Here is a 14614-nt window from a genome sequence, read left to right on the forward strand (position 1 = left end):
ATGATTTTTTATAGCTGTGATTATGATACATGTAATTTCATAGTCGTAAATGAGGTGTATAAGTTATTTTTGCACATAACTAATAATTATTTTTAACTACGAAATAACCTTTTTATATTTTTATTAAAAGATTTGTTATCAGCATTTATATTACAAAACTTAATTATTAATCGAGTGTACCTCTTTATTCACCCAGTTGAACTTTAACAGTTTCTTTCCTTTTCTTTTTTCATTGACATATCAATTATAATGTGTTGGAACTTTAACCAAAGAAAGTCAGGATGATAAAATACTCAAACGTATAGTTTTTTTTTTTTTTTTTTTTTTTTTTTAATAAATTCAGTTTTTAATAAACGCTGTAGAGATGGAAACACTCATAAACAGAAACAACGCGCGATGAACTTGATTTATCGCTATGAATAATGGATTAATCAATAACAAATCTTACATACATGCTTCAACATGTCATGCATATACGACTTACGAAAAATATTGAGTCAAATATTCCAAAAAAATCCAAGTTTTAGATTTTCTCATTGCCCAAGATTGGCCAAACGTTGGCCAAACGTTGGCCACATGAACTTTGGCAAAAGTTAGGCCAAACGTAAAAATTTTTACGCGGGAAGTGATAAGTGCATCGAAATCTTAATGATTGGACTCTACGTTCGATAACAATAATTTTCGATCATGGAATCATCAATTTTAGAATCTAGCAGTAGATTATACTACAGCAAAGTTCAAGGTAACTTGATACATGTCATGAACAATTACCAATGAATCGTGTAATAGGCTGTCATGGTATGCAAACTTCACGATACCCTTCAAGATAAAATTACACATATGTATATTAAAGATTATGATGTGTATATTGAAAAAAAAATTTTTTTATGTTCTACGATGTGCAAAAAAATAATTATTTAAATTCGAGAATGATAGTATATGACACTGAAAGAAAAAAATTATAAAAATTACTGTGTTTCAACAATAATTTTTACTGCTTAGAACATAAAGTTTTATCGTAAGTTCAACGATTTTTACTGTTAGTACAATAGAAATCACCATCGTAGTAAAAATTAGGTTACTTGTAAAAAGTCTCTAGACAGATGAATGTATGTCCGCATCTGTGAAATGGTTATTCAGTGCTCGTACGTACAAACTTTTTTCTTGAATAAAAACACGTATACCGCATGATATTTCAGGGACTTGATAAAATTGTAAAATACAATCATGCACTACATATAATTCGATTTCATATTGACACAAATCAAATGGCTGTTTCTTTTACTCGGATGATTATCAAATTTAAATTTTGCAAACCCCATCAGCAAACACGATCGTCTTAACCAATGATACAACTAATAAAAAACTGCTACTGTTAGTTGCCAATCAGTTTTTTAGGATAGAATAGAATAATTATAAATTTTTTAAAGATCAATCGACAACTGAGTAAAAATAAATTACAGTTCATGCCTGTAGTTGTAAAAAAAATTAATGTATGTATATAACGAGTACTATACGTATCGCAATAAATAAACAATTTAACCAACATTATCCATGAAGCACGGAAAAGCACGTCCACCTTTCAACATACCCCATAACTCTCATAATTGTGCCTTTTATCTCGCACGTTTTCTGCCAGCTCGGACCAATCGAGATAGCTTCGCGAAATCGACCCGCGATGTATGTGTTAAAAGTGTGCCTCGCTCATCTATCACAAATGTGTCCCGAGTCTACGAAAAACTGACCAAAAAAAAAAAAAAAAAAGGAGCACGTACATAAAGAAGAAAGGGAGTCAGAACTCGTGAGAAACTTCCTGGGCAGCACCGAGAATATAAGTGAGGGAGGAAGGGAGGGAGCCTCCGAAACGCGTATATATATATATATATATATTGTATACACAGAGCGTGTTACGTATATGGGCGTACAATACTCAAGCGTGAAGAAAAATGCATACAAGTCAAAGTGGCGTGGCCGGCAAGTGGAGGGGTATATCCCATCAGGTCGGGGACGAGCGAGTCGCGGCGCATGGCACCGATGCGCCAGTCGAGCGGAGCAACTGCTGATAATCGGTGTCGCGTTTGATACGTATCTACCTGGCGGTCTACACGGGCGACCGTAGAAGCTACTACCCGCTGGTCCTCGGGACTCGCAGTCGACGCTCGGTGCTCGCGCGGGGCTCACCTCCCCGTATAACCTTCCACTCCTCATTTGGCTCTCGGTGCTTCATTTTTTTCAAGACTTGAGTAAAGGAGAGAAAAAAATAATCCCTTTCCATTCGCGTATACGTGCGGTGCCGAGGAGGGCCATTTTGCGCTCTCATGGCGGTGACGAATTTTTCGAGGCTGGTGATCACCGGTTCTCGGAGCAGCCACGACTCGACATCTAGTCACGTGTAAGTTTCTTTTTCAAGTTTTTCTTTTATTCCTACAACCAACGAGGACACCATACTCCATGGGGTCATTTTTTACCGTTTTGGGGAGTTATTTTGCTTTGGGGTGTGCCACCGATTTTTGTTCGTTATAATATTTGAAATGAAATAAGAAATGATTGATATTATTTCCACCATCAAATCGTGTACAAACCTTGGTCTCTCTGAATCACCATTTATTTCCCGACCATTCGGAGCAAAGGCAGCGCGTGATAAGAAAAAAAAGAGAGAGAAATAAAAACTCTTACATAATCCTCGAATAAACAGCACGCACGGCCGATACGCAGGATACGGCGCTGCAGGGGTACCGCACACGCACTGCCGGTCGTAAAAGTCGCTCTAGCCGATGAGAGGGAGAGCCTTGGGAAGCCCAACTAGCCATTTTTTTTTTTTTTGCGATCCGTTCGCTCCGTCGCCAATTCACTTGGTATATTACCTAGCGCGAGGCATGAAAAAAGTCTCCTCTTCGACGCGAGTGTTTGAGAAAACCGGACGATTAACATACGGCACAGTGTTTTGCAACTGCATGCGCGAGCCATCGTCGTTTGCACAGAGCCTTGTTCTTTGCGCTGGGCAAACTCGGCTCTGCGACTCATCGCGGTTTCTGTTTGCCCTCCCACAATTTTTTTTTTTTCCCCCCCGTCTAAATATTGAAGAGTCCGCAGCCGATCCGTGTTTTTAGGTTCGGGTGGATGAGATCGGTTTCCCGTGTTTTCTGTTTTCCGAAGAAAAGACGATCGATTTCTATTATCAATTCCTGAAAGGTGTACACTTACACTGCACGTTTTTCAATACCAATAGTCCGCGTAACATTTAGAGAACCGATGACACCTTGGTGTGGATCTGATACGCGTGTTTTTTCCGTAACATGTAATGTACAATAATCGCACCGTGTGTCACCCGATTTCGCGAAAAAACGTTGCGTGCAGGAAAAAAAAGAAAAAGAAAATTCAGGCCGATCTTTTCAGATAAGGGAAAATTAAAAATTCTTCCCTAAGCTCGGTACGCCGAAGTCAATTACAACGGAAATGTTTTAGTCGCGGTGATAATTCCCTACAATTTGTACCTTTAGATTCCATCGATCGGCTATCGGTTGTGCACACCATTCATCGGCAAATGTGCGCGTGGGGCTGGTTTGGTTTGAAAATCCTCGGCCCCGACCTGCCAAACGGAACAAAAAATAAAATTCATGCCCAACGTGGATCACGCGAATCCACGACGAGGACGAACGTAACGCGCAAGCAGCGCACCTATACCGATAAAGTCGTTACGCGCGCTGCGAGGTCACCGGTATACATTTTTTTTGTAAATAAGCACAACATATGTACACCGCGTGGAGGGAGAACTCTCGCGAAATTAGTTGAGTAATAATTCCGATGTATACGGAGCGCTTGCGCGTCTATGTATACTAGTGCGACGGAAAACGATGAGGGAATCGGACGCACCATTGAACGCGCGGTTGCGCTGTTTCTTTCTTTTTTTTTTCTCTCTCTCTCTATGCGCACTTTTTTTTAATTCTCTTTATTCTCGTAAAGGAGCACCGGTGGCCTCTGCGGAGTTTAATAGGACAGAAAAGGACGCTGTCGCGCGCAGGAGCCATGCAGCGTTTCGATCACTGCGCCGAGGGCACTCTACACCTTGTGATACTTTTTTTTTTTTTTTTTTTTCCTCACCGTCGTCTCATATAGCGAGCGGAGCGCGAAATCGCGAGACCCGCTAGTGCGAAAAAACATTTGTAAGATGTACATATACATGCGACGATCCGATTGTCGGTTCATCCATCGGTCCTCGGTGTAAGGGGTCAAGGGAAACGAAACAACCGTCTGTCGCACCCCCTCGCCCCGTCGTTGTTTGTCTTCTTACACGAGTCGCGCGCGCTCTTGATCTTCGCTCGAGCGCTAATAGAAGAGAGAATAGCGCAGCAGATACTGTAAACGTGTGCAGGTCCAAGCGAGCGTGAAAGGTGTAGTCGGCGCGAAAAATATAGCCCAAGGCGAGGAAATTCTCGTGCGAGCGCGGGGCGATTCAACGCTTCGGTGGTCGAGCGTCGAGGAGGAAAAACGTCGCGGCTATGGAGGGGGTGTAACGCGTGGATCATCGTATGGATATCGATGGAGACGTCGGTCGTAAAGGGGGGATATGGGGGCTTTTTTTCTGCAGATTTTTTGCATCGAACGATTTCGCGAACCGGGAGTTATTTTTTACAAACTGTATTTCAACGCAAGTGTATATCAATAAATATAATGTTACTCACCCCAGACTTTTTAACTTTGTATTCTGGAGGAAAATAACCCATATCACCCCAACTTTGAGTATATAATTGAGGTGATGTGGGTATGTTGTCTGAATATCGTTTAATTCCGCGCAACTTGTTAATAATCGTTAGATCTTTTTTTTCAAATATATACTCGAACGACCGTTACCTTGCGTAGGTTAATTGAATGCTGCAGGGGTTAAAATTTTTAGTTTCATTTGCTAGTGTTTGAAAAAAAATTACGGATTATTTTATAGGTACGTACATGAAACCACTTGGAATCGTCGTGCAATTAAAATCAGATGCACTTCATAAGATGCAGAATTTGCAGTGGAAGGAAAATATACTAAAAAATTACAGGCAAATCGTGTAAAACTTTTATATTAGTGATACTGAATCAAAATATCATCATATACTGATCAAATTAATTAAAATTCATTGTGAGTGTCACTCAAACAGAAAGAAATTTGTACAGCGATGTATCGTTACCTCGATACGCTGGTATGGCAATTACCGATCATTTTCGACAGATCCAAAAAACATCCGAGCCAAAGTCTATTAATTTTAACTGTTTATCATCACACGTACCTCATATGTTATACGTATTGTAAACATCTTATACCAATGACGTGGTAATCCATTAAACACTTATCTCCCGTTATCGTGGATCCACAAGTTAGTTCGAGCACGATAAACACAAGTGACAAAATCATTGGTCGCACAGTCTCCTCCGGCGAGTCTCGATTTCGAGCGAAAGAAAAAAAAAATGAAATAAAATAAAGCCGAAATAATCACCATTGTGCGACGTGTAATGTGCATGTTTGACGGAAAGTCGCCGTGTTTTGTAACGCGCGCATGTTAAGCTCAGCGTTTCCTGCTCGATTCGCGTGTCGTCGTGGTATACTCTCATAACAATAACGATCTCTCCTTCTTTTTTTTCTCTTTTTTTTTTTTTACTTTTCTGTACAATCGAGTCAATGACATCATTAGTAGAGCGGAAAATTGAGAGGTCTCGGATGAGGAGGGGGACACGAGCGTGCCTATTTTTTTCTTTTCGATACGAAAAGTGACTTGTGTATACATGCACGCGTGCGTATCAATATCGAGAAATACATGCCTGCGATTGAAAAAGAGGGGGGTGCTCGAGGCTCAGAGTTTTGACGATCGGTTCGAGCTGGGTCATGTGACAAAAAACAGATTTGAGTCAACAAGTTGCTTACTTGGGTCTCGAGTGTAAATAATCATGGGTATCGCTGACGAACTTTACACTTCAGAGTCGAAGGCGCAACTGTCTCGTTGCCATCTCTACAGACATTTTAATTTCGCAGTGTCTGCTTTATCATCGGTATCTTCCAGTACATTTGGAACATACTGATACTGCACAAAATTATTTTTCTTACGATACGCTCCTCTTGTTTTTACTCAGCTAAAAAAAATACACGTGCTGAACGAGTGATTTTCTATGAATAGTTTATCAAAATTTCATTTGATTCCAGAAACGATCATTTTGCTATTAAAACCAGAACCTTGAATCTATGCCTGATAGTTAAATTTTTCTGAGATTGAGGTATCTCGAGTGAGTAACTGTCTTTCTATACGTATTGTAATTCTGATATGTCCATCAAACGATTTGACGATTTCTCTTTTTGTACATTGAAAAAAAAAAAAAAAAAAAAAAAAAACCATTTCGCAATCATGTATCACGGGGAAAAAAGCACTTGACTAACTCACTATGAAGTAAGAAATAATTTTTTTTTTTTCCATAAAAACACAATGGACATTACTCGGGGGTAATTAATTGTGGCAACACTGCGCCAAGGTAAAGTTGTGCGCCAGTAAAAATGCATACTTGTGACTTATCTCGGCGATGTTGTTTTCTCATTTAGATCTTTGCTCGCTTGAGCAAATGAGAAAATGGGTACTTCAATTGGCACATAATTCCTGTGCTCAATATGTTGCTGGTGATACTGGAAGGGACGATCACATCTCACTTCGCAAAAGGAGAATCCGTGATTGGCACGTCGTGTCGTCGCATATAGTGTATACAAAGTCCTTTGAATACGTGTGCCCTGGTACAATTGGCTCGATCTGCACTATCCACTTATAGTCCTGTGAGACGCTTGGTATAGATCTTCACTTGCAGGTATACGGAGCAAAATATTAACCACCGTATACGACATCTTTCTTGTTATGTTTTCCATCGACTATTGCTTGAGCGTGATAATATTATGTCTTTAACAAGAAATCTGTGTCATTCCCGTGTAAAACTGTTGCGTAGTTTATTATAGTAGCGTTAATGCATTTATTGACTTGATGCGTATGGATGACATTTATATTTTATAGTGCTATTCTAATTTTTTTTTTTTTTTTTTTTTTTGTTTATTGTCATCCGGTTTTAATCATGCAAAGCTTTGCTCATTCCTTGAACGATTTCAGAATTTCTCACCCGGAATTGTTGGACAAACTTTTTCTATCGTTGGCATGTGATATCGTTCAAGGCATGGAAGAAGTCTCGCAGAATTGAAATCAAATGGTGTATAGTGAAACAATGGAATATGGCAAACTTGACGGGAAGAAAATACCTTTTTCCGAAGTCCACTTCATAGTTAGAACATAAGATAGTAAAACTTTCTTGTCGCAGATCCGCACAAAATTGTCCTTTTTACTCGTAAGAAAACCAGTATTGGCAATCTCCAATGCACCCCGAGTCAGTTGGCTCACCTTTTGCGAAGGATACACCCTATAGAACGTCATGTCGCTTTATTATCGGTGCAAAAATACCCGCGCGACATTTCTACGTTCCACCCCACTATCGTACAACTCGTTGCCTTGAAGAGGTATAGACTACCAATCACTCGCGTAATATGCGCGCTTAGGAAAGTTTGAGAAATAATTATAGAAGGTAATTTTGAATTGATACTTGTGGAATCACCACGAGCTCTCGTTGCACATCAAGATAATGTATTAATCGGTTGCTCACACTCGACACGCACAACCTCGCCATCCACGTAATTCCAATCGTACCTTTAAATATTTCATCAATCGACAAATCAATTAATTTTATTCCCACTTTTTTCCACGCCGAGTAAAAGCCACCCGAGAAATTCTTACGACTTGAAAAGTATAACCAAGCCACTCTCCGTCACAGCTCGGATGTAGTCGAAAACGGATCAAAAGATGAGACTTGGGTATATCTGCAATGCACGTCGACTTGTTACACATAATATATTATACGCTCAATTGTACACAGAGAGAAGTTTATCGCGCTGACCACTGTATTCTTGGTATTAAAAATCGTTGAACACGACCCAATGACCGACGTCGCTGCTCCAGGAGTGTGGGACCCTCGGTGGTGTATCGCAGTAGCCGGCGTACGGGTATACATAACATTATGGATGGGCTCGACAAGTTTTTCATGCGACACTCGAATGGCCGCTGGGACGGAATCAAAGTTGCAATCCAATCCCCCGGTTTGCGTCCTGTTTCTTCTCTGCTGGTTTTGATAAACACCCGCGGACGAGTGGCGGGGGGCAGTTTCTCGGAAACCGAAACGCCGAGCAAGCGAATCTTGGAACTGTTGGTGAAAATTACGAACGGACTGTACATAGGTGGGTGTTGGATTTTGTTCGCGTTCGCTCTTGATCGTTTTTACGCCCGGAGATGGGAATAACCGCAAAGTTTTTGCAAGTGGTTATCAAACGGTGGGTTAAGGGGTGAAAAGAAAAAGACGGATGGGTAAGGGTTGAAACAACCAATAGCGGGACAAAATCGACAGAGAACAAAGTTCGTTCTCGATTCACGACGAGCAACTGAGTTATGATGGATAAAATAGAGCTTTCTCTGTTGAGAAAAAAAATTGAATCAGTTATTAGTCTCATAAAACATCGGTTCATTCAGTTTTGAAGATGAATGAGTGATGAGTCGAAGGAAACGGAGGTTTCTTACTTTCAATCACGAGACACATGTAAAAAACAAAATCAGATGTTATCGTTTTCTTCAAAGTCAAGAAAAACAAGAAAAAAAAATCGAGTACCCTGTATCCTTTTTTTTTTCTCTTGTAATTCGTAGCGAGAATCGAAAGTTATCCTATATGCTGTCCTCCTATCCTTTCTTAGCCGAGACCGGAATTAAAAATCGGCTGGTACAATTTTTTTTTTCCGTTCGCTCGAAATGACAAAAAATGGCGTCCGTTTTTCCAGCCAACACTTGAACAGTGCTCTCCATGTTTCCCCGTAAAAAAGCTGCACACACGTACAGGTAACGAAACTTCATTCCATGCGATACCGATTAATCAACTATTTGTAACGCACGCGTTGCGCGGTAGTAAAATATTCAAAAGTTTCGCAAACGATTCGCAAAAAAAAAAAAAAAAAAAAAAAAGTGAAAATGTACTCGTCGAGCGTCGTAGATAGGAGAGGTTGAGCGAGCGCTCGTGTCAGAGGTTAGCATACATTATATACGTGCAAAATCGGCCGATCGTCTCCCAATAGACATGGGTTGTCGAACTATTCGAGAAAAAGCTCCGGCGAGGCCTCCTCTCCCTGGCGTGACATTTTCCGATATACGTGCACGACCCTGGAATACATATAGCTGTTGGAGGCAGGTATAGGGGCGTAACACACCCGCCCGGAGATGATGTGTGTGCGCCCGCGTGTTTATTATGCACTTGCTTTCCGCTTCGCGACGGTGGACGAACACACGTGCACACATGCGGCGTTTCATAACTCCCGTGGCTTGTACTCGATGATGGTATAATGATGGTGATGATGATGATGTTGAAATATACGCTCTTGTCGCGTATACGAGCGATTCTGTTGAAAAAAAATTTGCCTTTTGTGGTGCAGTGGAGATGGATTGATACTTTAATTTTGTACTATTTTTAGAAATGGTATCATTTCATACAACAAGTTCGTATGATGACTAAGGAAACAACTTTGAATAATCATTGATGGCGAAATCTGGAGCACGGGGTGGATGAAAAAGAAATTCGCGCAATTTTAAATAAACATTTACAAAATGTGGTGCTTGAACGAAGCCTTTGAGAGAGACAAATTGTTTTTTTGAGGCAAAAATTTATAATAGCTACGATTAGCTAATTACAGCTACGGTAAACGAAGTCATTTATTTATATATTCATTTTATTTTATTTTATTTTAAACTTTGTTTTCAAAATCGCTTGCAAAATGTGTCATACCAGCTTTTTATTTTGACTATTGTTTCAGCATTAATTAGGTGACATTTGAAAAAATAAAACGAGGTGTACAAGAAATTTCACTTGAATTTTTTTTCTAGATCCATAACAGAGGACAATTTTTTGTACAACTGCGCAAATGTATGCAATCTATACTTTGTTTCTAGTTTACAAGGGTCGAAACGGCAAAACCTTTTTGCGACCGATTATTGAAGTTAGGATCTTAGTAGGACTGAAATTTTTGTACATATTGCAAAGGGGAAAGTATATGTACCTGGTATCCAATTTTGAAGGACATGTAACGAGTCGAAAAGTATAGCTTGTGTCTAGTTGTAACGATTGCGAAACCCATACGTTGTCTCGTTCGCATGCATATAAACGCCACTTTCAGGGCCACCTTTTCATTGTGCTGTGCATGCTCGGAGTCTCTACTTTTCATTTTGACCGAATGAAAGAAAAAAAAAGTGTAGCTGATTCCTCACGTTTGTTCTGCAGTTTGCTGTGGCCAATTAACTCGCTCGGGTGTGGGCATTTTTTGGAATTTCGTCCCAAAACTTTCTACAGCCACACCAAGAGACAAAAATTCATTTCCTGTGGATTTTGAAACCCACGCAGGATCCACCCATGTTTCCACGACGAGCTTGAGCAACCGAAAGAGAAGTATCTTACGAATCTCGGAAACTCCGGTTTCGAGCAAACCGAACAGATAACGCGGACTCTTTGTTGACCTTTTCTCATTCTTTGTTTTTTGTTTTTTTCGGCCTCGTACATGTATTCAGATAACATTTTTTAGATTCGCTTCCGTCGTGCCTTCTTACACCTCGGCTCGTCGAGATAACAGTTACCTCTTCGCACTTACTATACATATATAACTTGTACAAAGTCTTTTAAACGCTACTTTCGTCACACTAGTTTCCGGTGAAATTTCCAGTTGGACGCCCATTGCCTACATCTTTCACTGCACGAAATCAGTTTGTTTTTGGTTAAGAAAAAAAAAAATTTGGATAAAGAACACGTTACTTTTTTGTATACATTGCTATGATTTTATAAGTTAAAATGTACGAAATTGAAACGACTTCCTTATGTCTCTTTGTACAAATGGCGAAGGCAGGAAAAAGCAAGATAATGGAACCAAAGAATCTCTTCTCGGCAAGTCCCTCCTATGTTCGGATGGACAAAAACCATATTATTGTATAAATATATGCTTTTGCGAAACGACACGCGTATAACGTACGGAACTATTCAGGAAATATGACGAAAAAAGTAGAGGATGGAGTGGAAGGAGAAACGCGCGTGCGATTGGGCAAAGCAGTGGACGAGCGCTGACGATACCACCCTTTGTTGTACACACGGCAACTATATGCTTGTTCTTTTTTTTTTTTTTTTTTTCCTTTTTATTCTTCATTTCATCGCCGTTGTCTCGCGTATTACAAGTATATAAGTGCGCATACATGAGCTCTTGCGTACACATTGCGTGACACACTTTGGTGCGGCTAGAGTGTTCAGGTATATACGGTATAAGGTGAGCCGACGGTTTCGCATCGGTGACAAAATCGGCCGATTTTAAAAATTCACTTGCCGAGTCGTCTACAATCGAGTCTTCCATAACTAGCACAAAAATAAATTATTCAATACAAGTGCCTACGCTACATAATATATATTATATCATATTATACATTTTGCGTTAATTGCCTCGTGCCCATTATTCATCTGTATGTAAATTATTTATCCTTACGTATATTATATTCATCTTTGAAAAGCGAACGTGGTGCACCCCGTAAGGCCTGAATAAGTACTTAGTCTAACTCTTTAATGCGACCACCCGATCGATGGATCAACTGCATGAAAGATTTACGCGAACGGAGTTATAATAGGAGTAAAGCGAGACTTTAAAATATGTCATTTGCAAAGTGGAGGAAACTATTGTTCGACGACGTACTTACACCCGGAGGAGAAAGGAAAAGAAGACAGAAGCATCGCGCAACTGGACTTTTCGAAATTATCGACAATACTATACGTATAAGTACATTCATTGGCGGAAAACCATGTCACGGAGTAATTTGCTGTACATACCTGTACGCGTGGAGTTGAAAAAACTTGAAAAGCGTTGCGGTGTATATTATAATAATCGATAGCTTAGAAAACTCGGGGTGTAAGTTCGTCGTGCTCGATATATATATATTATTTAGGATTGGAAAACTGTTTGGACGTGCATGAATAATTTATTTTTTCAACCAATCGCATTTTTTTTGTCTCGCATGCACGTTCGATCGCATTGTACTCGGAAAAATGAAAAATATGTATAAGTTTCCCGTAGCGATAAAAATCATAAAAATTACCAACTGTGCTAGAAGATAAATTGGTGACATAGGGACTTTTTACTTTCTGGAACCTTATTTTTAACATGCTATTACTGACATTTTTACACCTTTTTTTTTTTTTTTTTTTTCTTATTGTGGTTCTCTGAAACCATTTTGCTATTTTTGGTGCTGTAAAGGTGCTGTAAAAAAAAAATTGTAAAGAGATTACTGTCCTTGGCTTTAAAGTAGTGGAATTCTATTGTCTAGGGACTTTTTGCGAAGGTTGCAGAAAATTTTATCAAAGACAAAAGTTTCATCAGTCCCAAGACTGTATAACTTTAAAAAAATTGAAATTAGTTTTTTGCGTATAACTTTTAAATGAATATTATTGGTCCATGCACAGTCGAAAAAACTTTAGATTTCAATGAACCAATAAAAGATATTTCAATACTTTTATTGGAATAAAAGATCAAATACTTTTTAGGTAATTATAAGTTTTTTGGGTATATTTTAAAAAGTTAAAGACTTGCACATTAGGTGTCCAAAACATAGTGTGGATCTCAATTTTTTAATTTATTTTTCCAGAATCATCTTTGCATTTTAGATGTATAATAAATACATGATGTTTCTATAAATTGGTAAAAAAAAACAAAAAAATTATTAAAGAAACAGTCGATAAAGCCCGCATTGTCACTACAAAGGACGAGTGGAAAAAAAAATGAAAACTAAACTACTATAGCAGCTGTTCCCCTTTTTCGTGAAACTTTTTCTTGTTGACAAAAACACCTCGAGTTCGCGATCCGAGAGGGGTAATTTTTACCTCCCATTTCCCTCTGCCCAACTAAATTAATTGAAACGCGAGCGAGTGAGACTTCTAATTGAAAAGAAAAACCGGATGGGCGTAATAACGCGAGCAACCGCGCGCCTAATGCAAAATCAAATTTGATATCCCATCTCACGATCGTCGACGTTGTAAACTCGCACTTTCAATAATCGTAAATAACTCGGTGCGCGAGTGGTTCTTTCGACACGCTTGGACGGAAAAAAAAAAAAAAAAAAAAATTGGAGGTGGCAGGGGGCAGGGAAAGAGAAAGAACATAGAGAGCGACAAAACGACGGTGAGTCAATTCGAAGGCGAACTTTAGTGCGTTTTCTACTTGCCTTGGCTGTCGCGTATATACTGCAAGTGCAACAAACGAAATCGAAGCCACACACAATACATACATATATATATATAGCGAATAGTTCGCCATCAACTCGACGACTACATGTGTATACGTTATGCGCTTGCGAGACGGTTTTTATTACCCGCATGGAATATTATTCGCATATGCGCGCGGCAACGAAGGCGATGGAAGGAAAAAGTTCGCGCAACGCAAGCGTTTAAATTGTGTCCAAGGTACATATAATAGTATACGCCACACCGACACCAGTAGCTTATTTTTTACGTCAACGAAGAGTTTGAAAATGTGTTAAATATTCCGACGTTGGAGCGTGCGTGTGGGAGATACAGGTGATATCAGGTGAAAAGCGCGCTCGGCAAACAAGTCCATGTGGTGCATATACATTATACCATATAGACACTTACAAATTAATAGTGGCGACACACTTGGCTCGACTCGTCGATCCATCTTTTTACTGTTGGTCTCTTTGAAGTGTCACGAGCCACGAGTGCGTGTACCTGGCGATGCGTAAGGGGGGTTCGGACGGCGGAAGTCTTATCGCGACCTCCTTCGACCGGCATCCACGACGCGATAAGTATACTATACGTGCACGGGCTTTGGTGGCTACGTAGTTACACCGCGCGTTTTATGGCGGGCTTTTTTTTCTTTCGCGGAAAACAAGGGCTATACGGTTATTTTTACCGGGTAACCGCGGCAATACGGACCTCTAGCGTGAATTAAGGAAATGTTACTTCGCAATTGTGGCAAAACCTACCCCGAAAGGGAAACAATCATATCTCAACTTTACCGTAGTTTCAGGGTGAAAATTATCGATATAGTTCTTGTATTCGTGTCCAATGGTTGCATCGCAGTCTCATCGATGACCAGCGAGTCTCTGTATTGTTACAACTGAAAAACCACACAGCGAAGTAAGTAAGCATGACTATAGGGGGTGAATCCATTATATCTACCCTCGTAGAGGCTCGGTTTGTTTTAGCGCTTTCGCGATCAAAAGTGTTCACGTGCGAGTGCGTTTCTTTGTGGTGCCGCGAAAGAGCGTTGCGTCGGGAAAGTTGGATGATAATGGGCAGGGAGAAAAGCGACGGTGCGCGTTTGCAAAAGTAAAACTGAGTAATGCACGTGACGAGTGCCGTCGTATATATGCCACGGAAGCAAAAAATTGGCCTGGCGCGCGTGGGAATATGATGGATGAGAAGCGAGAAGTGGCCCAGTGTGCAGTAGAGGGTGTTTTTTGTTGCAGTTGTTTGGGAAGTTCCT

At 40.0% G+C, this 14614-nt stretch overlaps 1 protein-coding gene across 4 annotated transcripts in view; it reads left to right on the forward strand.

Annotated features, from left to right (window-relative positions):
- LOC106636983 (uncharacterized) overlaps positions 1-14614 on the forward strand; it is a 37616-nt gene that overhangs the window by 7528 nt on the left and 15474 nt on the right. The window contains exon 4 of one of the 4 annotated variants that reach the window (XM_089592554.1): positions 1904-1906. The exons of 2 other annotated variants lie outside the window; for them this stretch is intronic. In XM_089592554.1, coding sequence (XP_089448680.1) covers positions 1904-1906 — 3 coding nt within the window. Of the gene's footprint in view, positions 1-1903; positions 1907-2066; positions 2391-14614 lie in introns of those variants that run through there. One more of the 4 variants, XM_014349579.2, reaches the window with a different exon arrangement.

This window comes from Copidosoma floridanum, unplaced genomic scaffold (genome assembly GCF_036245765.1).
Source record: "Copidosoma floridanum isolate Cflo_tuat_1 unplaced genomic scaffold, Cflo_Japanese_pri ptg000019l, whole genome shotgun sequence".
NCBI lineage: Eukaryota > Metazoa > Arthropoda > Insecta > Hymenoptera > Encyrtidae > Copidosoma > Copidosoma floridanum.